At 43.7% G+C, this 24824-nt stretch overlaps 1 protein-coding gene and 1 long non-coding RNA gene across 4 annotated transcripts in view; one reads left to right on the top strand and one right to left on the bottom strand.

Annotated features, from left to right (window-relative positions):
* MAGI3 (membrane associated guanylate kinase, WW and PDZ domain containing 3) overlaps positions 1-24221 on the top strand; it is a 237077-nt gene extending 212856 nt beyond the window's left edge. Inside the window, exons 16-22 of one of the 3 annotated variants that reach the window (XM_036088453.2) lie at positions 4072-4257; positions 12685-12787; positions 13522-13648; positions 14209-14352; positions 19429-19567; positions 20336-20426; positions 21037-21176. In XM_036088453.2, coding sequence (XP_035944346.2) covers positions 4072-4257; positions 12685-12787; positions 13522-13648; positions 14209-14352; positions 19429-19567; positions 20336-20385 — 749 coding nt within the window. In that variant the 3' untranslated portion in view covers positions 20386-20426; positions 21037-21176. Of the gene's footprint in view, positions 1-4071; positions 4258-12684; positions 12788-13521; positions 13649-14208; positions 14353-19428; positions 19568-20335; positions 20427-21036 lie in introns of all 3 variants that reach the window. The other 2 variants (XM_036088450.2, XM_078072592.1) reach the window with 2 other exon arrangements.
* Positions 7345-21042, bottom strand: LOC144381881 (uncharacterized). Its single transcript, XR_013447977.1, has 2 exons — positions 20980-21042; positions 7345-11440 (listed from the first exon to the last, which is right to left on the bottom strand). It is a non-coding gene; the product is annotated as an uncharacterized LOC144381881 (long non-coding RNA).
* Positions 24222-24824: the final 603 nt, after the last annotated feature.

Below are 24824 nucleotides of genomic sequence, written 5' to 3'. Positions count from 1 at the left end.
ATACTGAAGAGACTCCTTTCCTAGGACTGCTGAAATTAGGGAAGAGTCTAGGGCCTACCATAAAACAAAGCAATATAGAGGAATTCAATAAAATAAGTTGCATTACTTATATAGGTTTAACATTTTTATATTATTCGTTTATATTTAAAATGTATGTTGCATCTTAATATGTATTAAGTATATTTTTATTTGTGTATGTTTGTCTATATTTAAATTTTTCAAATATTTTTATATTTATTCATTTTAATTGTTTCTTACTATTTTGATGGTTTTGTGTACCATAGATGCTGGATCTCTGTATAAGATAGTGTCATTAGCTGTTGGGCTCTGGAATCAGACAAACTCAGATTCAAGCCCTGCTTATGTCTTTTAATAGCTGTCTGATCTTGGGCAAATTACTTACCCTCCAAGAGCTCCAATTTCCTCTCTAAGATGAGGATGATGATAACACTTCCTGTCTCATAGGAGTCTGAGGATTAAAGGAGATCATGCATGTGAGCCTTAGCCTGGACCTTCAATAAATGTTAGCTGTTGGGAGCTTCTGCTGCTATCACCATTGTGTTATTTATAAAATTGTTTGTCACTGTCTCTTGCTTTTTTTTTTTTCTTTAAGAAACTTTAAAAAGTTTATCAATACTTGAGTAACAAGATGGGAAAGAAAGCCCAATTAAAATGTAAGATTGAGGCAGCAGCTCATGTGTGCAGGAAATGAGTGTTTGCAGCTCATTAATTATCAACCTGAATGGTAAATTAGGCTTCGGGTGCCCGTGAATTTTATATAAAGTACTTGAGCTTTTCAGTCATTGGTGCAAACCCAGAATTGGTAATTTCACTGAAATGCTAGTTGATAATCTCATGGAATGCTGAGCCCTGCAAGCCTCCTTCTTGGGATGCCATGCATCTTGTATAGATAAAAGGAGGGCCCTGGGGGGCTTGGATGAGGAGCTTTCACTCCCAAAGACTGAGCAGTCCTGCAAACTGCATTACACAGAAGGTGCGCTTTAGACAAGAGTTAGCACAGGTGAAAAGGTAGGAAAGCTCTCAGAATAGATCATTCTTTATAGACCTTGTCTTGGTATGGATTGGTACTCTGTTCAGGATAGGTTATTTCTTTCTTCTGATTAAATGTATTTTCTGGTGACATTTGTCCCAAGCAGAGTTCCCGAAGGCATCTCTGACACCAGTCATGAAATTCTGAGATTCTCGGGGTGCCTGGGTGGCTCAGTCAGTTAAGCGCCTGCCTTCAGCTCAGGTCATGATCCCAGGGTCCTGGGATCGAGCCCCACATCAGGCTCCCTGCTCAGCGGGGAGTCGGATTCTTCCTCTCCCCCCTCACCCTGCTTGTACTCTCTCTCTCTCTCTCTGACAAATAAATAAATAAAATCTTAAAAAAAAAAAAAAGAAAGAAAGAAAGAAGGAAATTCTGAGATTCTCTGCGGTTGACTTTTTCAAAGATCAGGGATCTGGTCCAGCACCCTTACTGCCCTAGCCCTAGCCCCAGCTTGTGCAAGTGCTCAGTGAACAGAGTACCTAGAAAAGACCTCTATTTAGGATGAAAAGGCTTGCCTAGTTTTTACTTTGCTAGTGCTTCAGAGGTTTTAGTGTTTCTTTTCTTTAGCATATACTTTTCAGTTCTGGTTGCAAAGGATTCTTTGAGAGGGGACATTTCCAGTTACTGTCCTTTCTTTTCCCGAAAGAAATGTTTTAAGAGCACTGAAGTGACCTCAACAGCTGGACAAGCCAGTCTGGGAGAAGATTTAGGCCAAAGATGAATGAAGACGGATAAATTGGTTTTATGGCCAACGCCTGTGGACTTTGTATATCAACAAAAGCAAGGCAGGACTTCAGACTATTCCCTAGCTATGTGTACTCTACAGGGTTACCTTGAAAACTTGCCAGTCTATTCAAAAGTTATCCTTCTACTGGTCTCTTTGCTGTTTTTAACTGTTTTGATAATACAGCTGTCAACGCCGAGACTGTAATAATCTGACTACTTTTACCTTCCTTCACCCAGACAACTAACCCTTCAGAAAGTTCTGTGCCAAGATTTGCTGATTCCCTTTGAGCACATTGCTCACATGATGAGAAAGGAGCCACTGAGACGTCAGAGATTCATTTTGTTTGATGCTTTCCCAAGTCTGACCAAACCCCTTTCAGCGTGTCAAGGGGCTGAATGATTTTCTTCTCAGGGCAACTAGAATGAACAGCACGTACCAGTAGATCTTTTCTTTTTTTTTTTTAAGATTTTTTTATTTATTTATTTGAGAGAGAATGAGAGACAGAGAGCATGAGAGGGAGGAGGGTCAGAGGGAGAAGCAGACTCCCCGCTGAGCAGGGAGCCCGATGCGGGACTCGATCCTGGAACTCCAGGATCATGACCTGAGCCGAAGGCAGTCGCTTAACCAACTGAGCCACCCAGGCGCCCCCCAGTAGATCTTTTCTAAGAAGGAGAATAACTAAGGTATTGAGGTAGAAGGTCACCACAGGGCCACTGTCTGGTTCAGCATATGTTCCTTCTTTTTTTTTTTTTAAGATTTTATTTATTTATTTGAGAGAGAGAGCACAAGCAGGGAGGAGAGGGAGAAGCAGGCTCCCCTCGCCCGCCAAGCAGGGAGCCCAATGCGGGGCTTGATCCCAGGGCCCTGGGATCATGACTTGAGCCAAAGGCAGACGCTTAACCGACTGAGCCACCCAGGTGCCCCTCAGCATACGCTTCTGACCTGCTGTCCTCTCTGCAAATTGCTCATACCGCCTGGCACAGGACGTGGCCCGTACTGCTCGGGTGCTTTTCTAATTACTTTGTTTTAAGGAAAATGGTATAATAAGTGCTTGATATAATTCAGAGCTAAAAGGCACTTGCTTCCAACATTGACTTCCTCTATTTAGGATAAAATCCCTCACTGTAGAATCTTAGAAGAGCCAGGGAATGGCCCTGTCTGTGGGGCTATAAATCACAGCCAAGAATAACTTCCAGTTCAAATGAAGGCCTATTAAAATGTCCCTGACATACACCTACTATGACTCAGAAATACTAGTAAGGAGCCCATTTTACTATGAAAATTAAACATAGAGTGCCATTTTAAATATTAATTATCCCTATTCGTAACAATCAGTAGTCAGCAGGAGGCAAATGCCCGACAAGTTTACCGATCCAGGTAAGGAAATTCTTAAGGAACATGGGAGGAACACTTCTTAATACAAATGCCCCTTATTAAAAGGGGTGAAAGATATTTTGACAAGATTTCCTGAATGTCTGAGAACTCGTTTTAAGCCATAACAGCAAAGTGTCTTCATAGTCTAGGAAAGCCTTCAGCATCATGAGCCGGTAGAACTGTGCGGTGTGTCTTTGCAAATGTCTTAGACTCCACTTTGTGCATTCAGGGCAGGATTTTATCCCTGAGCCAAATAATCTCAACGTTAAACATTTCATGTTCTGATTCCCTTCACCTTTCCCAAAAATCTAAAGGCACAAACAAAAGGAATTTTGCTACAGAACTAAGTAGGATTTAACGGTCAGTCATTTCACCATGCATGGATTTCTGGGCAGTAACTTCTGAGTCCTAACCTTGAATTTGAACTGCATTTATTTACAAGGCCCCCCGTGGGAGTAAATACCCCTTCAGCAGAACCAAAGATGGTCTCGTTGTGGCAGTTTCCAAAATAGTCAAAATAGGATGCAGCCTCAATGGCCAACAAAAAGCAAGAAGCATCAGTTTCGTGGGAGAGTATCGTAAATATCAGGGAGGTCAGTAGCCTTCAAACAGGATTGTTAGGAAGGCAGTATAAAAATTGGAGAAAGGTTTATGGTGAGTGGAAAACAGCACCGAGGTCTATGTGCTACGACTGCAACTCTGTAAGGAGAGTGTATGCGTGTGGGCCCAGAGCGGACGACGGTAGTAGTCCGTATAACGGGGTAGTTATAGTTGGATAAGATCATCGCATGTGATACTTTTCTGCTCTACCTTTAAAGAATGTGTTTTGATGTTATGATGTTGAATTTTTAAATGATGATAAATCCAACGCTAACGTATCTTAAATAATGGAAAAACCTGGGCGTTTTCTTCCCCCTAGTTATTCCTCATAAAATTGGCCGAGTCATAGAGGGAAGCCCAGCAGATCATTGTGGAAAACTGAAAATCGGAGATCACATCTCTGCGGTGAATGGGCAGTCCATTGTTGAACTGTCCCATGATAACATTGTTCAGCTGATCAAAGACGCTGGTGTCACCGTCACACTAACGGTCGTTGCTGAGGAAGGTAAGGAACCGGGCACCTCGCCTTGCACGAGCTCGTGTGAGTGGCACGAGTGGTGGCCGTTCCTCCATGTGCTGGAGAAGCAAGCACCCAGAAGGGAGAGAGATTGGTCATACTTCTCAGATCTTATTTTCTTAAAATAATGTGTTCAGTGTCTGCTTGCTTGAATGAGGGAAATCCTCTAAAGATTCAAAGACAGTCACTGTTGATATCAAGCCTTTCTTGTCAGGGCCGAGCCCAGGGCGCCCCTCCCCATGGCCAGGGCTTTGTTCTGGGGAGCCGCTGTCTAAGTGGGGGGGCGGGCAGTACGTAGGAATGGCCAGGAAATAGGGCATAAAATGCATCTAGTGTCTTGCCTTTTCGTCATTAAGGGTTTCTAATTAGGAATTTTGAATAGCACCCGTTTGGGCTCTTTGTTCATGAATTACAAGGTAAGGGTTACATAATGTGCCTCTCATTTTTCCCGAGTTTGCAAAACGAAGGAGGAGAAGCCCCACAGAGCGGAATTATGCAGAGTCCATCTTTCCTGTTAAAATCCCTTGTACTGTGATGTGAGCTCATGCCCCGCGGTGCCCTGTGGCCCTCTAGTGTCGTCAGTGTTGGGGTCTTTTTGTTCTCGATTCTTCCATTCTTCGCTCGTCGCGCTGCCCCTGTCTCTTACACTCGTTCATAGCGAAGGTAGCACGTGATCTCCTGCCGTCCCAGTGCGCACAGGGCCACTTGCACCTGCACGTGAGCGCTCCCAGCCGCTCAAGGAGGCCTTTTCCAGTCCTCGGACCCGGTGACATCCCCGCCCCGGCCCATTTCCCTTTTCTGGTCTGGTCCACACTCTGCCCAGACTCTGTCCCAGACTGTGCTGCTCCTTCCTCCTAAAATCCTCCTCCGCAGGAGCCCGAGTGCTTCCCCACTCTGCACAGAAAGCGGTTTATGAGTTTGCTCCCAGCCACCTTTTACATCGAACTCCCACGGTTCCTTCCAGATCCGCTCCGGAGCGAGGCCTCTGTGGCCTCTGCACCCACGGGCTGCCCCCCGGCCCCTGCCCTGTGAGCCCCCCACACTCCGCCGCTCTGCGGTTCACTGAGCATTGCTCCTGCCTGATGGTCCCCCTGCCAAAATGCTCTGCTCTTTGAAGACAAAGAGAATATTATCCGTTGACTGTGATCTTAGTAGGCCATCAGTAAATATTTTTTGAATGAAGAAGTGAGTTAAATGGATGAACGAACATTCATCCCCTCGAGAGGGGTCGAGGAGACGAATGAACAAAGGGACAAAGTACAAGTCAGGAGGCTTGCAGTTCCGTGCCGGTACCGAGCAGAGGTGTTAGAAACCCAGTAGGAGTGAGGCCTTTTACAGAGTTCAGGGACACCTGTCAGCTAGTTGGATGACCTGAAACAAGCCACTTCATGTTTCTACCCTGCAGGTTTTTGTCTATGGAATGGGGACAATAGTGTCCATTTCAGGATCTGCATGAAGATTACAGGTGAAAATGTACCTAGCCTGGATAAGTACCCCGAGGTGCTCATCTAATGGTAGCTGTGTCATTTCACCCCACCTCTGCATGGCTGGGCCCCGCATCCAGGTCTCTGCCACAGCTCACCACCTAAGGAAAGAGTAGTCATATTTAGTAAGCACTGAACGATGTGGCAGCTGTTACCCCAAACGCTGGACGTCCGTTCACTTATTTCGTGCTCACGCTAATCCTAGGTAGGCACTATTACTTTCCCATTCTGTAGATGAGGACACTGAGCCCCCGAGCAGTTGGAGAACTTGCCCACGGTCATAACACTCATGACAGAAACGGTGTAGGAGTCCGCAGACTGGCCCCAGGATCCATGCTCGGGACAGCTGGGCCTTCCCCAACCACAGTATCCAGAATAATCCTGCGCGCCCCGCTCGACTTTGCCTCCTTGCACTGATCTCTACCTGAGATGATTTAAGCTGTGGTTTCTTGTTTATTGCCCTCTCCCCCTGCCAGCATGTAGAGTCACAAGATTCCTGAAGTTAGAGGTCTTGTCATGTTCAGTGCTGAATCCCAAGGGCCTAAAACAATGTCAGGCACGTAGTAAGTGCTCAATAAAAAAGTTCTTGAAGGACTGTTGTTACTTAATGTGATTTGGGTCAGGTTTCTTTGTCTCCCATTTCTTCACCGTGATTTCTTTACTACGATCTCCAGAGCCTGCTTTTTAGCCTTAAATTTGTTCTGTGACCCACAAAGAAAAGCAGGTGTCGGCGTCCCAGGAGATCACATTTTAGGTCTGTTTGGAGAATGAGGTCTTACACTTACATCAGTGTGCCTGGGGCACAGCAGCGAGAGAAGCTCCCCGAAGTAGTGGACCTAGCAGTCCTGGGGCTCAGTGTTTCTCTAACCATGTGTCGAAAGGACCAGTGACTTTTCCAGTCCACCACAGCCAGCATTTTTGTAAAATACATAGAAGTTAAATGAAAAATAAAAACGAAGACATAAAATCATTCTGTCAAGTCATTAGAAAATGTTCTAAATGCTTACTCTCAATATCTATAGACATCTTACTGCTGACTGACCCAAGAACCACACACTCAGTAGCCCTGGGATAGAGGGTTCGGTAATAGAATTAGTAGAATTTTTTTTTTTTTTTGCCAAAATTACCTTTTATCATTGATGGTATTTTCTCTGAGAGGTTATCCAAAATTGCTCGGGCATTTTTCTTAGAGGAAAAATTAACTTTGACACTGTGGTCCAAATACTTCTGGACGTACTCAAGATTTTCTCTATAGTGCCAATCAGTGTTTAGGAAAAATAGAACAGTGGAAGGAAACCCCATAGCAGTACATGCTTTAAAGTCTAGTTCAGGGACACCTGGGTGGCTCAGTCAGTTAAGCATCTGGCTCAGGTCATGATCCTGGGGTCCTGGGATCGAGCCCCATGCCGGGCTCCCTGCTCAGCAGGGGAAGCTGCTTCTCTCTCTCCCTCTCCCTCTGCCCCTGCTCATGTGCTCTCGCTCTCGCTCACTCTCTCAAATAAATAAAATCTTATATAAAAATAAAAAATAAAGTCTAATTTCATATGTAGGCGCAGCCTGTTAAAATGCAATCACATTTGACACATAAAAATCACATTTCAGCGTTACACCTTATTTTATTGTATACTCAAGTGTTACTAAACTATGAAAACATTCAGAATCTCTTCTTTTTCTCGGGAAAAAAAAAGTCGAAAGTGTCTCTTCTGTTCATAAAAATCCCATTCGTGGAGTTTGTAAGTCTTCCAAGTTTCTCATTGTAGTTAGTATAAAGTCTATCAACTGCACTGAAGAGTCAAATGAATATTTATTGCCCTAGAGCTGTTTTCAGAAATCACACCTTCACATCAGTCGGTATTTCCCCTTGGGTGCTCCTTCCCTACTGCCCAGAAGCCGCTCACTGTTCATAGATACAAGACAGCTGGAAAAAGAAAAACCTGGTGCTTCCATTCTGTTTTCCCCTTTGACCAGATACTGTTGAATAGTTCCGGCTTTTTGCACCAGGGAAGTGGTTAACCAAGTTCCCAAGCCACGTGTCACGTCTGCTCTAAAACTCTCCACCGGTCGGTGGCTTGAGGTTCCCAGCCTTGCCCGCGGCCCGGCCACCGTGCCGGCCTGTGCCCTGGAACAGGACGGAAATGGACCGCGCCTGGCTCTTCTTGCTGACCGTAAAGAAATCTTCACGTCATACCGTTTTTCCACATTGATTTCTACTGCCGTGCCAGGGCCTGATCATCCCATGTGTTTTGGGGTTTTTTTAAAGCTTTTATTTATTTATTTGACAGAGACAGTGAGAGCAGGAACACAAGCAGGGGCAGAGGGAGAGGGAGAAGCAGGCTTCCCGCGGAGCAGGAAGCCCGATGTGGGACTCGATCCCAGGACCCTGGGACCATGACCTGAGCCGAAGGCAGACGCTTAAGGACTGAGCCACCCAGGCACCCCCATCCCATGTTTAAGAGTGACACAGGTCACCCTAGCTCCCGAGGACCACGTTAGGACAGCTCTGATAGCGTTGCCACCAATTTTTGGCTTTGTTTTCCGTTTATTTATCTGCTTGTTCCCTTTGTCTTTATTTTCTGCTGTTATTTCTCTCCCTACTCCCACTGGCAACCATTCCAGCGTGTTGTGTGTGCCTCGAGTTATTTTTAAAATACATAATTGTGTGTGTGTTGACATTTATTTTTCAGTTACGTAAATAGTATTGTGCTATAGATTTTATGTTGGTTTTCTTCTCTGAATTCTCAGAACCATATGTTTGTTTCTTTAATGTCACGTTATTATTCCAGGATCCGATCCAGGGTCTTACAGGGCATTTATTTGTCACATCTTCTTTTTTCCTGTGAGTGTGACATGGTAGCTCGTTGTGGTTTTGATGTTTGTTTCCCCGACGACTAGTGATGTTGAGCCTTTTCATGTGCTCTTGGCCATCAGTATATCTTCTGTGGAGGAATGTCTGTTCAGATATTTTCCTCACTTTTAATTGAGTTGTCTTTTTTTATTGTTGAATTATAAGACTTCTTTATATATTCTGATATTAGATCCTTAACAGATCTGTGCCTGTGAGTATTTTCTCCCATTCGGCAGGTTGTCTTTCCGCTCTCTTGATACCGTCCTTTGATGCACAGAAGTTTATTGTTGATGATGTCTGGTTCATCTACATTTTGTTTGGTTGCTTATGCTTTTGGTGTCATAGCTGCAATTTTAAGATTGATCCACGTTGCTGGAGGAACACAATCAATTGCTTTTAACAACTTGACAGTTTTTTCATAATGTATGTGTGCAACACATTACCCGTGCACTCCCCCCCCGAGAGCCACATCATCACACGCCCTCCTGATACACCCGCATATACGTACCTTATAAATAGTGTGAGAATTTCTTGGAGTGAAGGTGGTTGATCAGAGCATATACATGTGCTTAATTTGACCAGGTGCTGTCCGACTGTCCCCCTCCCAGCAGCAGAACACGGACAGTTCTGTAGCTGCACGTGTCGGCCAGGACCGGGCACGAGCCTACTTTCAGACTGGCCAAAGGATGGGCAGTGTCCTCTCATTGGTGTTAAACTTGCATTTCTCTTACTACCCATGAATTTGAGCATCTCATCAGATGCTTGTTTTTTGGGATTTTTTTGTTCTTATGGATTGCTTCTTCACATCCTTGACTCATTTTTCTTGTGGGATTTCAGTCTTTTTTCTTGTTGATATTTAGAGATTCCTTGGGAATTTTGTAGGCAATAGTCCAGTTCAGTTTGAGAAAGTACAAAGAGCTTCTCCTGTCATCTGTATGTTAACTTTGACCATGGTGCCCTCCACTGTACAGAGATTCTTAATTTAGACGTGATCCCATTAGCCAATTGTTACCTTATGACTTACGCTTTTGAAGTTTCATTTCAGAGAAGTTAACCTTCCCCACCCCATGTCACAGCGATTTTCTCTTATCATCATCTATTCAATTTATAATTTTGCATTTAGTTCTTTAATGCAGCCTCTGGAGCCTCCCTTTTATATATAGTTTTAGGAAGAATAGCTTTATTTTTTTTATTCTCATACTGAGCAGGTTTTTCTGGCACAACCTATTAGATCACTTCTTTTCCTCATTGATCCATGGAGCCACCGCTCGGGTCTCCTAGCTGCTCTGTTCTATTGATTCATCTTTTCTTGGGTTAATTTACATATATATTTATTCACATAATATATTTTTAAAGTGTGTATGTGCATGTATATCTATCCACACACACTTGAAGAAAAAAATCTTTAGCTTTGTGGTATATCCTAATATCTGTCTGTTAAGGAAAGTTTTTACCCAACCACCCCCCACACACACCCTCCAAATTGACTAGAAATTCATAAAACTTTTCTGTATAAAATTTTAGAGCAAATTATTAAGTTCTTCCAAAAAAATCCAACTGCAATTTTTATTCAGATATATTGAATATATATTAACTTTGGGAAAATGTATACCTTTAAATACTAAGTCATAACACCTAAGAGCATGGGATGTCTCTCTAATTATTCAGATCATCTTTTGTGTCCTTTAATAGAGTTTTAGAAAGTACTCTCATAGGGTTCTCATTTATTCTTGCAAAGGATGATTCACAGTACATTATAATGTTTGTCACTATAGTTTAACTATGGGATTTGTGTTTTTCCTCTGATAATATACTTTCTCTTAAATAATTACACACAGAAACTCCAGCAAAAGTTTAATTCTCATTGAAGGAGAGATATACTTAACCCATTGCTTTACTATCTGAAGAAATTTCAGATGAAACTGAGAGAGAGCATAGGCCTGTTTGGCATCTTGGGATATTTAACTTTGAGAAATAGAACAGTTCTTAATACAGAAATAAATTGGAGAAGCCATGTGGCATGGGTCGGAGGACTAAAACTGAAAAAAATACCAATGATAGGAAGTTTTATTTAACCTTGACGAGGACAAGGGAAGAACATGGGACTGCAACCAATCTGGGATCCCACATGCTGCACAGGTGACATCTCATCCTCGGGGAAAGGTAGGGGGGAAGATGAAATTGATCAGCTGCTTGTTCCTGTCCTGAAGTTAAACACCCATTGCGCCAGCCAAGCTAGTGAAGCCAAAAAAATTACCTAAATTGGACTCCTACAAAGGTACAAGTCTCCCAGGCGTCTTGTTGATAGAAGTAACTTCTCCCATCAGTTTCCATTCCCTTAATAGTAGCCGTGAATTTGCAATGACAGACCAGAATTCAGCTATGTAATGGGCACTTAAGATTAGAGGCAGGGAGCTTGGAATTGATGTACCCAGTGAGCAAAAGTGGAAGGACTTCTGGGAATTTCTGGTGGGGACAGGAATATAAACGTAAATGAGGTGTAATTCCTGCAATCAAGGAGTTCACGGTCGAGCACGAGAAACAGGTGTTCACCTAGCTTCACACAGGGCGGTAAATGCTATGAAGACAGTGTGCTTACAGGGCCAGGTGAGATCTCACAGAGGAGGTGACATTCTGAACGGGAGATGAAGTGGGAAGACACGAGTGCCCAGGTGATGAGTCTGGGTAGTAGCTTATGAGCAATAAAAAGTTACCATAGGTTTTGAAGCCAGGCAGAGGCTTGTTTCAGTTTATATGCTAGGACTGGATTCCAGGAAGCGGAGTGCAGATGGGGTTGGTAAGGAGATCAGCAAGGAGGAGCAACCTAAGTAGCTTGTCCAAGCTAAATAGGAAAATAAAATTCATGATAGTAATTTAAAAGAGCAACAAATTTCCAGGTCCCCTCTCCCCCCCCCCCAAAAAGTTCATTCTCCACTCTTCCTTCCTAGGGCACTTGACTTTAAAGCATTGAACATTTTTGCTAAGTAAGGTCAGTATTTCAGAATATATACTTTAAGAGAAATATAGCCCCAAATAAGACTTTATCATTTTGATTATTATGATAATGATAATAGAAACATTTATATAGTGAATATAATATGCCAGGCACTGTTTGACTCTTGTTTAATACGATAACCCCATGAGGTGGCTATAATTCGCTTTTTATGGATGAGATTATTAGAAGCACAGAGAAGGTAAGTAATTTCCTCAAGAACACACAGCTAGTAAATGATGAGTCAGACTTAACCCCTGTCAGTCTTGGTACAGAGTTCATGGTCTTATTCACTAAGCTAGGCTCCCTCTCTCTGATATTTTAAATATCCTATGTTTAATATTATGGACAGGATAAAACATTTGGAAGTTCCAGCTTTACAAATATGAGTGTGACAGCCTTAAGAGTCTCTCCTGTTACTTCCTGTGACTTGGCATCTCGATGCAGCCCGTTATGAAACCTGCCTTCAAGGAGGTCTGGGGCTGCTGGCGATGATTACAGAAGGAAATGGTAACTTTTCCCCCCTGCATTTGTCCTCTCAGAAAACAGAAGCAGCGAAGTTTTCACAGACATTTGTCAGCACTCGGGATGGTTCTAGAAGTTTGTCTTAGGTGTTCGTGTCAGGCAAAATAATCGCTCCAATATTAAAAGACGTAGGTTCACAGACCTGTGTGTGCTTTGCAGACTGGCTTCTGTGTCCCAGCACTCCTGAGACCTGTCTTTGTCATCTAGAGCTGTTTACCAGTTGCGGGGTGTGTGCTCTGGAAGCCCACAGAATAGGCTACAGGATAGTTCCTGGAGCTCTGTCCTCTAGATAATATTGTCCAGTGTGTACATTTCTGATTTTCATGTTGTATGGGTGACCCAAAGAACGGGATTCCTGTTCTCTTCAAACATAAGCATTCCTCGAAGCCACAGGGGGGAAAAAATGTTAATGTTCCGATTCCAGACAGCTGAGGGCCGTGCTGTTCGTGCTGAAGTCACTAAAGTCAGGAAGGCTGTAACCACGTGGTCTTGTCTCACTTTCGTAGACCACTCGGCCTTTACATTTTTATGTGCAAAGTCTTATTTTTATTGTTTTCTCACTCGAACAGAGCATCATGGTCCGCCTTCAGGAACAAACTCAGCCAGGCAGAGCCCTGCCCTGCAGCACAGAGCCCCGGGCCAGTCCCAGGCCAACCACATAGCTGGGGACAGGTGAGGCCGCTCTTCCCAGCTTTGGGCTGTTTTCCGTCATCGCCCCACCCTTCAGCACCCGGCCCCACCCGCGCTCCCGCCCCCGCACAGGTGCCCCTTCAGATACGCTCCTACCCTGCACCCCCTCAGTACCTCATCCCTCCTCCAGCCGCATCCCCAGGGCGCAACGTAATTACCAGTCGTGCCTGACGAGAGGGGTTAGAAAACAAGAAGTGACAGTAGCGCCTGGCTGCGCTCCTCTAGGTCCTCCTCATTTTGGGGGGGGCCCAGGCCCACGTGCCTGCTCTGTCCTCAGACTGCTTGAGCAGACCAGAGCAGTGCTTGCACATATTTCTTTCTTCTCTCGTTGACAGTACTAGCCATGCAACAAAAACGAGATTTCCAGAAACTCAGCGTCCGGGCCCTGGCCCTGCCGGAGAGCCGTTTCTCACGGACGAGGTCCGCTCGTCGGCCCCCCGGGTCGGTGACCTGAGTGCAGTTTTCCTTGCTATAAACTGCACTGAGACGCCCTTAAAACAAAGAGCAAACCAAACCAGCGTGGGCTGTTGGGAGACTGGCTGCTGGAGTTAACAACCAGATTTGCCCAGCACCTCTGGGTCCAGGCACGGCCTGCCTTCGCGGCGGTTTGTCCGGAGGATGGGCAGCTTCAGCTTTGAAAAGAAATTAATCCGCCTTTACTTTCAAACCGTTTTCATTTCCTCAGTTCAGAGAGTGACTGGATTTCTCTCTCGTAGAAGTGCTCTAGAAGGTGGAATCGGGAAAGACGTCTCCACTTCTTACAGACACTCGTGGTCTGACCACAAGCGCCTTGCCCAGCCTGACGCGGCAGTGAGTGCGGTTGTAGGCGCCCGGCACAGTCAGGTAGACGGACGCCACCCCCAACCCAGATGTGGACTGTTCTTTTCAGTTGCTACACCGCTGATGCTGGCGAATTTTTGTTACAGATCAGTTCGGACACATTTGTTCCCAAGATTAATAATTCTGTGTGTTTGGCATTCCATCAGCTTCCATGAGAGAACGTGAAAGAGTGAAAAAGTTTACCCTGTAATTGGAGAAATGTGCACCCTGGGTCCGGTACTTAGAAATAGCAGTGTTTGAGTTCATCAGAGGAGGGTTTCGGTTTTTTTTTTCCCCAGGGAAAATTCGTCAAAATCTCCTTAAAGGAAGCATTTCCCCAAATTCTGTTCTCTGATCGTCCTGCTGCACATTGACTAGTAGAGAAAACATGTGATCTTCAGCTTAATTTAGACTGCATTTATAAAGTAGCTGTTCAACCAAAACTTTCATTCCTTTCTTATGATATAGAAATGCATATTGAGTGTATAAGTCATAATCTCCCAGCTCTAAAAGTAGTCTTTCTTCAAGCTGTCATTAAAGCAGCCCACGAGAACTTGTTTTTCTTATGCTTCTTTCTCTCCCAGAGCCTTGGTTGTTACCCAGTGGAGCTGGAGAGAGGCCCCCGGGGCTTTGGGTTCAGCCTCCGCGGGGGGAAGGAGTACAACATGGGGCTGTTCATCCTGCGTCTTGCTGAGGAGGGCCCCGCCATCAAAGACGGCAGGATTCACGTGAGTTGGCTTCCGTCCGCGACCTTTGCTTCTGGCTCCAGACTGGAAACGACTGAAAATAGTTGATCGAAGGGAGTGTAGAAACCTCCCAAAGCTAAGTAGCAAAGTTTTCTGTCATCAGACCTGAAAGCAGCTGCTCTTTGTTCCACTTTCCGATGCCTGGTGATTTCACGGCCTCGCTCTGCTGTCCTAGGTGGTACCACACTAATGCTGTTTTTACCATTTTGACTTTGGGCAATAAGGAAACTTATTTTTTACTTACACCATCAACGTTTGAGGGCAAATGGGTTCGTAAATAAAATATACTTTCATCTTATTAAAAGTCTTGGAAAAGCCAGGATAAAAATCTTCAATTTCTTCCCAGAAATAATAGGCCCAGGATTTTTTTTCCCCCCTTAGCTACCCACAGAGATAGCCAGAGATCAAAAAGCATGACTCCCCCAGCCTTTACTATTATTTGAAAGACTAGAATTTACTTGGGTAATGGTCCGTCCTAGGGGTTCTCAACTCTGAAACCCTGTAGCTTTGTACGGAGCACTGCAGACCAGACTGTCTGTGCATCTGCACGTAAGGTATTTTCGCCCCGCCTCTGAATGTTACTTCAAGAGGAATGTTATGTAGGGGACATGTGTTGGCCTCGATTTTTAAAAAAATAATTCACTGGTATTGTTAGGTGATACATTCGAAATTTTAAATTCTAGACAGCCTTCCCCCTACTGCTCAAGAGAACTTTGGATTTCTTCCCTCTCCCACCCGTAGGCAGCAGGGAAGATAATTTTTGTTTAAAAATCAGATGGTATATTCTAATAATGTTTGGAAAAGGCTTCCAGGTGATTGCAGTTTTGAATTTTCCACATCACTGCCCCACTCCCATTACTCATTTGGTAAACATGTATTGAGTGTTTGCTTTACCCAAAGCTTTTATGAATGAGTACTGAATGAACTGGGAGAAGGGGGGGGTCCCTAAAACAAATAAGATACCACCCTTCTTAAAAATGACCAGACTTGTGCACAAGTTTAAAGAGGTGAGGATGAGTGGAGATCTCACAGAATGGATGGCAGTGGAAAGTGGGTAAGATTTCAGTAGAGAAAGATTGGTCCTTTTTCTTCCCCCTCTTTTTTAAAAATTTGTTTGGGTATACTTTAAATCTGTTGGTTGGTTGTTTTTTTAAAGATTTTTTTTATCTATTTGACAGAGAGAGACACAGCAAGAGAGGGAACACAAGCAGGGGGAGTGGGAGAGGGAGAAGCAGGCTTCCCGCTGAGCAGGGAGCCCGATGTGGGACTCGATCCCAGGACCCTGGGATCATGACCTGAGCTGAAGGCAGATGCTTAACGACTGAGCTATCCAGGCGCCCCAAATCTGTTGTTTTTTTAAAAATCTCCCATTGTAGGGGTGCCTGGGTGACTTAGTTGGTTGAGCATCTGACTCCTGATCTCAGCTCAGGTCTTGATCTCAGGGTTGTGAGTCTGAGCCCTGCATTGGGCTCCACGCTGGGCATGGAGCCTACTTAAAAAAAATCTCCCATTGTATTGAGTGTCATAAAAAAAAAAAAAGGCCAAAAACTAGGATATAATTTTAAAACGTTGATTCCAAATATAACCCTCAGATGCACTAATCTCACTAAACAAATAAAAGGCAAACAGGCCTTGAAGCAGGCAGTCTGTTTCTAAGACATACCGTTCTTTACAAATGAATGGGAGCTTTGGAATTCCACGATTAAACCAACTAATTTCAAAAGCTCTGATATTTGAAAACAAAAGGAAATAGGCTAATACGATTATGCCCAGGTTTGTTCTAAACTCTAAGAAATCAGCTTTTCAGAGGAGAGTTCTTTTTCTGGCTACCAAACTGTCAAAATCTTGACTTGCTAAGGATCATGGGAGCTTTGTTACTAATGACAACTGAGTCTGGGGGCCACTGCCCAAATGAGGAGAGTTTATCTCCAGCAAACTCGCGCCACGGAGCTGCCTGAGCTCCCTTTCCGCCTCACCCTCCCGCCTCTCTCCCCGCCTCCCTCACTTCGTCTGGTCGGTTATCTGTACCTATCATGTCAGTATCTTCGGTCCTGGTACAGGGCCTTGAATGGTTATAGTAGATGCTCTGTAGATGTTTGTTGAAAAAGTAGAATGGATGAAAAATACTTACAATGAGGATTGTTTTTCTCAAGATTAGCTCCCGGAACTTCCTAGTGCGTAGACAGGCCTGGGCTAGATGAAGCAGTTGGGCAGACAGTGTAAGAGTGCGGTTCAGTAAGACAAGGGAAGCTTAGTCTGTAACACAGATGGAAAGGTGTTGAGAGTCCAGGAGGTCTCTACATTTAGTGAGTCTCAAGCCGTCCATAAATCTGGTTAAGATCTGGAGAGGAGTGAAAAAGGTGTTCTGGGCAAAGGGAATGAGATCAGCTGAGTGGGAAAAGCTCATATTAGGGGATAGTGTCAGATTTAGTTAGATCTTTACCGTAGGACAGAATCAGATTTAGAAAATGTGGAGTCTGGCATCTTCTAGGCAGCACGTGTTTCCACTTAGGTTTAGTCTCACAAAAACCCTCTAAGGGAGAGGTAGCATTATCCCCACTGATTGATGTAAAACTGAGGCTCTGGGAGACTAATCCCTTGCTGGGGTCACTCGGCCTGTGGCGGCCGCGGTGGGACCCCGGGCTTTGGTCCTGTGAGCCCAGGCCTCGTGCTTCCCAGGTCAGGCCCTGGCTGGTGTCTTTCTGGATGGGATGGTTTGGAGGAACCGTATAGGTTCTCAAGGCCTTCTAAGATCATGTAAGCAGTGTGCTAGAAATATTATTTTGTAATTTTAATACAAAATGTATATTTTTAGTGGCTGTTGTTAATATAGTAACTTTTTTAAGGAACATAATTTTTCTCTAGCCCCTCTTCCCACTTCTTCCTTTGGTTCTCCTATTCTCCTTTTTCCCTCCCTTTGATTTCTCTCTCTCCCCTCCTCTGTCCCCCATAATTTTATTTTTCAATCATACAAACCTGAACTCGAATCATTATTGGTTCTATTTATCAAAAGATGTATTCCTTGATATGTATTCCTCGTATCCAAAAGATACATTCCACATGTAAAATTTTTAAAAGTAACAAGTAACAGAATTTTCAAAGAATGTTCACATTTCTGTCTCAAAGGTGCCATTTTTTAAATCTCTAGCTCTGTACAGTCCAGTAGAGAAGTTTTCTCCCTCTGAGGGCCTGTCTGCCAGAAATCTTAAAGCCATGGGGTTCTAGTGTCCTTCTCCACAATGTGGTTTTAAAGTTAAACGAAAATGACACCTGGTGGCAAATCTGTTCAATTACAAGCTTTATTGCGATTCATTTGTTGTACTAAAAGAGTAAGAAATAGTCTGCTTAGGACAGTGAATTTAAGCCAGAAAATGTGACTGCAATCAGTGATAACCTCAGTCATGTTTCACAAGACACACCCAACGCATGCTCCCAATACTGTCTGCCTTAATTTTCATTTCTCTAATATCAGCAGGATTTTATACCCAGTACTAACTTAGTATGTGTATTTCCTCATGCAAATAATTTTCTTCAGTCACTTATTAGGGAAATCTGGGTATTGGCTTTTGTCTCACATATATTCTAGATATAAACTTTTTATTAATTATATGTGCATGATTTTTTCCATCCTATGTTTATTATTATTTTGTTTAAAGACCCTTTTTCTATGTTAAATCTATCTAGCTTACTTGATAGCCTCCATTTCTTCAAGAGACTCTTTTTTTTTTTTCCACAAAGATGCAGCAAAACACTTAATCTCTTTTCTTTCTCATAGTTGACTTGACATTTTTTGCAGTGTAGAGAGTGGGCTCCAGCCTCAGGTAAATCTTCATCCGGATGCACTTAAAGTCTTTTTTGGGCAAGATGGGGAGATAGAGAACTTGAAAAGTAACATTTGTCTCGGTTTGGTGTGTAATCGGGTTTTCTCTCATTAAATCCTCCCCAGTGCCCCAAGACATTATCCCCATTTAACAGGGAGGAACCTGAGACCGACCAGCCAGCAGAAGGAAGAGCCAGGAGTGAACCACAGACGTTAGGACGCCAAAGCCCGGCTTCCTGGCCACTGTGCTTTGTGCTCTCTGTGGATACAGACTTCCCCCCAAGCCTCTGTTAAATAATTATTGGGTCATCTTGTGTTATTTCTGGATCGTTTTAGTAAGCTCTTATAAATATTTGAGCTTCTTGGAATTTCAGTAGTTTTCCATTGTTCAGTTTTTCTCTTTTGAAGCCAGTACCCTTCGCGTGTTTGTCACCTGTTTTAAAACCACTATCATCGTTATCTTTAATCCGGTCCTTTGCAAAAGTTATACTTGACTCATCTGTATTATCCCTTTTTTTAAAAATAACTAAACAGCATTTCCAGTAAACAGCAGTGGTACTGAGGCATCTTTTTCTGATCCCTAGTTTTATGTTTCTTAGGGAAATCATTTTAAAGTCATGAGCGTAAGCCAGTTATTGGTTTTAAATAAGTATTCATATTAATATATTCTCCAGGCTGCAGTTTTTCAGAGTTTTCATCTCTGAATATTCCAGTTACCGAAGGCCTCCTGTATGTACAGGGTGCGTGGCCACACAAGGGAGTGGGCCCTTCTCCCCGGAGGCCCAGAAAGGCTTCACAGATGAGGGGCCATCTGCCCAGCATTCAGAAAATAAATTCAAGATTCAGCTCAAGTTGCAAAGTACCCTTCACAGGTGGATCATTCAGTGACAGCCCTGTAGTGTCAGGTGGATCGTAGAGACCTCACCTCCTGTGTCACTTATCCTTTGGTGGAAAACTCAGAATCTGATTCATGATTTCAAGGTGCCGGGATCCCATTGACTAGTCATATAAAACTTTCCCCTGTAGGATTTCCACGGAGTAAATAAAGCTGGCCACTGTCTGTTCCTGTGGCTCTCCTCTGTCCACTCGTCATCAGCCTTAGCACGAGAGCACTGTGTACAAGTTACACATCTGACAAATGAGAGCGAGTCACTTAGCAAGCCTGGGGGGCTCTAGAGTGGACAGAGCAGAAGTGAAGAAGGATGCATCGTTTCATGTTGTGAATGTTCCCTCTCTAGGTGGGTGACCAGATTGTCGAAATCAATGGGGAGCCTACACAAGGCATCACACATACTCGAGCCATTGAGCTCATCCAGGCCGGTGGAAATAAAGTTCTCCTGCTTTTGAGGCCAGGAACTGGCTTGATACCGGACCACGGTAAGTCACATCGTTCACCTGGAGCTGAAACGTGCCTGATGTGTTAGGGAGGGGACAGCGGCAGGAAAGGAAGGGGACACAGAGTTGACTGGCTAAGTTCAAAGGTGAACAGCAGAACCACCTGCAGCTAATTACACAGCATAGGTGTTATAATACTACAAAATAAGCGACTTCGCTGTGATTTCTGTTGGGATGGAACATGTGAAGCAGTTTCCACAGAAAACATATAGTTGCTTTTGTAGAGAAACGTGCCTGTAAAAAAACAAGGATATCGGAAGCAAGTGATTTAAATGCCATGAAAAATATTTGAAATCTCTCCAAATGCTAAGACCTTTAGGTTTTTCTGGTCACTTGTCGAAAACAAGTTACTGTGGCCCTACCTGGGCTCCGGGAGTTGGACGTGGGACCATGTCTGGACTCCTGTACTGATCCTCAGCTTCCTGGGTTTCACTGTATGGTTTTGAAATATCACAGGATTTGAAACTCATTGTTTAATCGAGTGCACTAGCCTAGAAAGAGAGTATCACACCACTAGGACGTGTCCCTTCCAGTTTCCTCCCCCTCTCCCCGCCTGGAGAGATTTTGAGGGACAAGTATAGACGTGACCTCCTGCAGTCCCCTTCCAGCCTATAATTCTCTGTGTGATCTTCCACCATCTGCTTGTAAACCATACGTTCCCAGTGACATCTTTGCTAACTGCGCTGTGATTTTTTTTTTTTTTTTTTTTTTTTTTTACATAGTCCTAGGCTTTTTCTCTTCCTTCTTCAGGTTTGGCTCCTTCCGGTCTGTGCTCCTACGTGAAACCTGAGCAACATTAAGGCTTTCAGGGCTTTTCTTGGTCTTTCCTTAAAAAGACTTGGTAAATTTGCATGTCTTGTAAATCACTTCCTTCTTTTTTTTTCTGTTTAATTAAAAATGATGCTATTAAATACATCCCTTTCTATCTTCTGCACTTTTCAGTTCCCTTTTGACATTAAATTTGACAGCTTAATCCAAGAAAATTATTTACAAATGCCCACGAACCTCGTTCTGGCTACCACAGTTGGGTCTCCTTTGTTACTGATTTTGCATAGCTGTAAGCTATATCCTTTGATAACGGCCAGATTAGTAAGCTTCCTGGACCAAGTAATTTGGTCCGATTTTATTATTTATTTCTTCTAAGTTTTTCATTGGGCTTTACTACTTATATATGATGTATAAATTCTTCATATCACTAATTATACATAAATTATTGGAAGAATGACTGTTATTTTGTGTATATTTAAACAAACAAACAACCTACAAGTACAACCACCTCGTGTACAAGTACTGCTGTCTATATGACCTGCCTTTCTCGAGAGAGCTCAGCATATATACTCAGGCTATTTAAGCAGTTAGTCCAATCCAAATGGCTGTCAGAGTTCAAAACTTACTGTTCCTCTTTGTAATTCTAAAATTTAATGATGTTCCACTCAAATCCCTTTTTGTAGGTGATTGGGATGTTAATAATCCTTCGTCTTCAAATGTGATTTATGATGAGCAGCCCCCCTTTCCCCCATCTTCCCATCCTGCTTCTGTATTTGAGGAGTCTCCCGTGCCAGTAATTGAAGGATCTTTAATGAGAGGTCAGACATGTGAAAAGACCGAGGAATTAAAGGATGGTGTGCCTGAAAAGAAAAGCACTTTAACTGAAAATCCGTCTGATAAAAAGCAGCACTCTTTTCTCCAGAAAAATGTGAATAAAAGGGATCCACCCAGCAGTCACGGTCAGAGTGACAGGAAAAATCTCTTCAGAGTAGAAAACGGTGTTGTTACACAAAGAGGCAGATCTGCTAGTCCCAGAAAGCCTGCCAGCCGACATGCAGAAGGACGTTCAGACAGGCTTCCCAGTCCTCTACCAACTGACCCCAAAAGAAGACCCAGAGATCGATCACTCAGCCCCAGGAGAGGGGACAGTAAAGGGCAGATGGGCACCAGGGCAGGTTCCGGACAAGATGGCTGCGGACGAAGCAGAGGACGGTCTTCAAGCCCAAAGAAGCAGCAGAAGACTGAGGGAAGCAAAGGCCGATCATCAGAGTCGGAGAGTCAGAGGGGCGGGGGCCGTGCGAGGGATGGGGCCGAGCAGATCTCCGAGGGCAGAGAAGAATCGGGTGTTGTCCAGAAGGACACAAAGCAGAGCCAGTCTGGAAAAAACAGAACACGGTCTCCAGAGAAAAAAAGCAAGAGGATGGATGAAAAGTCTCTTCCATCCAAAAAGACTAGTACCGCTGCTAGTAGAGTATTACCTGACAGGGAGAAAGGAAAGAAGGCGGCCTTAGGCGAGACAAGCTCCAGCAAAGAGAAGCCAGGAGACAATGCCAGAATATCAGACAAGAAGCTGAAGCAGGACCCTGAAGAAAGGACGGTTTTAAACAAAACCCAAGCTCCCCGAGGAAAAGAACAAGAGGCAGCCGACAGAACCAGAGAGAGCGGAGGCTTCCAACCTGAGAGCGCTTCTCCCGTTAAGAAAACACCCATAACTCCAGGGCCCTGGAAGGTGCCAAGTGCAAACAAAGCGGCAGGCACTACTGGTGTGGCCGAGAAACGGCTGTGACCTTCGGTATAAAACAAAGAAAAACAAGCTGTAATCTTTTGTTACTAAAAAGTGGCATTTTTCCAAAACAAAACCCCACAAAGTCATTTTTTCTGAAATTCTGGACCACGACACATTCTGATTTGAGCATCCGGGTAGCCAGGCTGCATGAAGCGCCTTCAGGACCACTGCGAACCAGCCGTCCCCTGGGGCCACCCTCCCGCCTCCGCGGGGGTCCCAAGTGACGCGTGCCGATGTGCACGGCCTGGTCACAACTCCCTCGAGACCTGTGCCAAGTTATCTACTGTGTCATGTCTGTTTTATCCATCTCACTCAGCTGTTCCCGCAGGAATGAGAAAGCTCGGTTTGGCTTGGAAGTTGATATCCTCAATAGCATGCTGCATGTTTACAGAGAGACACATTCGAGTCCTTGCAGAAGAAGGGGCTGTTAGCTCATCATTAAAGATGGCAGTCACCTCTTCTAACAGCTACAGGTGATGGCGCAGGCCCAGTTTAAAAATGAAACTCCAAAACATCACTACTGAAAAGAAAAACAAAATGGAGTCAGATAATGACACTCTCTTAGCATTTTTAATTCGGCTGGATCAGGTATTTCAAGTAACTTACAGATATTACTTACAATTGGGTGTTTAAAATGAGCTAGTGCTTTAGGCAATGAAGAGTTCCCCCTCCTGCTGTTATTTTCCAACCCTGATGGGGTCTTAGCATCTCAGGTCGGCCTTTTCCTTCAGTTTATTTTGTTAGGAAACCAGATAGAAGCATGTGGAAATATTGCGTACTGCTGTTCAGAGAAAAACTACCAGGTTTCTATTTCTGGATATTTGGGTTGGACCTCCTACTACTCACTCGTTAGTCGTTACTACATAGTGCGTACGGGAAGAGTCAAAACATCGTACAGATCGTGAGGGCCTTGATCGCAGAGCACCTTCCCAGATAGAGGACCACGCCTCCGGCAGTAGCTGTCCAAGCTCAGGTGTTTCGAGGCAGAACTTGCATTCAGACCTGCTCAGCAAGAGGACCGACGTGGCGTGGTGGTAGACAGCCCTTGCTAGATCTGATTTCGTTTTAGTTTCTAGCTACGTTAACTTATTTAAAAAACAAGAAAGGGAGACTAGATATCTGCTTAGCTTGTTGTACACATTTTCGGAGTCCTTTTAAAAAGTCTCAGTAAAGATGTTTGCTGGGAGGTAGAGACCATTTTTAGCTCCATAAAAGAGATCCAGGATTTTCAGGCCCCTGTAGCAGCATTCAGTAGCAGCTATGAATAAAGGAACAATCTCAGAACAAAACCATTTTATGGAGTATTTGAACACACCTGTTCTGTCACCTGGGTTCATCTTATTCTTGTGAAACCTGGTACGTCCAGGCCCTGTCCTCTCAGAGTCCGACTGTGAAAGTCTTTAATGTACCAACCGAAGCCGCCCTTGTAGCTGAGACATGCTTCCCAGAGTGAGATTTCTGAACTCCCCTTCCATCCGGAACTATATTTACCCACCTATTGTAACTACTTGAATAGAGAAAAATTAGGAGGCTTGATCCATGCTGAGAATTTAGCACCACAGAAATGATTTATTTTCCCTATAGTCCACAATTAGTGATTAAAAAATCCTATTTTTATTGTTAACTGTGACATAACTTCAATGTCATATGTTGTCAGTCTGATGTGGCTCTTCTCTAAGTAACCTGTCACTGTACTGATTATATACTGACTTAGCAATGTGGCCTTGGAATGCTAAGCAAAATATGGATGTACTGGTTGTAAATGTTTATATATTGTACAGTACCTTTATATATACACACTTGAGGTTCTGATTAGAGAAAGAGATCTGTAAATCGCTCGTTATTTTTTATATAGATATTAAAAAAAAAAAACTGTTCATGGCCTGCATTTCTTTTACTGTCAGGTTTATTTAATGTTGCTTTCTCTTATAGAGCGCATTCCCATCACAGTCTGAGTCCTCAAATAGATGTGGTTGCTCCAAGTCACAAACATTCAAAATCCTACAATCAGGACGACTTATAATGATGACTTTACCTGTATAGCTTCCTTCTATCTGTATGTAAACCTTGAAATTGGCTTATCGTTATGCCTGTTCATTGTAAAGAAAATCGCTTTGCAAAAATAACTCGCTACTCCCCAAAATCTTTTCCTACACTGTTGGAGAGAGGAGGACTTGTCTTCTTGGAGGTTCAGTGGAAGTCCTAATGGATAGTGGTGTAAGGCCAGTTTACCGTAAGGTCACAAAACTCATCAGACTGTGGCATTTCAGCAGTAAATCATTTCATTTACTACAGGTTACACTTACTTTCAGAATGAACTGTTTTGACTTACTTGGGTTTCATTTATTTTTTGATACGATTAATGCCCAAAACCTATTTCACGACCATGGTTATTTTACTCTTGCGGGTAAAAAAAAAAGTTCCTACCATTGCATTAACTTACACTAAAAATTAAACCCATAAACCCCAAGTCCCACAGTGGAGATGCAGGTCACGGCAAAGGCTGTAGAAAGTGGCAGCAAAATAGCTTGGGTGGACAGATCTTCTCACGGGGTTCTGCGATGCTACTGCCTTGTCTCGCTACAGGTGAGAGCCTGAGATCATAGTTACATCAGATTTTATAGACCAAGTAGCTGTTGAACAGGGTCAACTATTTCAGAAGTCTCAGACACAAAAGCATTTGGC

This window comes from Halichoerus grypus, chromosome 5, assembly GCF_964656455.1.
Source record: "Halichoerus grypus chromosome 5, mHalGry1.hap1.1, whole genome shotgun sequence".
In the NCBI taxonomy this organism is placed as follows: Eukaryota; Metazoa; Chordata; class Mammalia; order Carnivora; family Phocidae; genus Halichoerus; species Halichoerus grypus.
The sequence above is the reverse complement of the archived record's forward strand: the minus strand, read 5'-3'. Positions and strand labels throughout refer to the sequence as shown.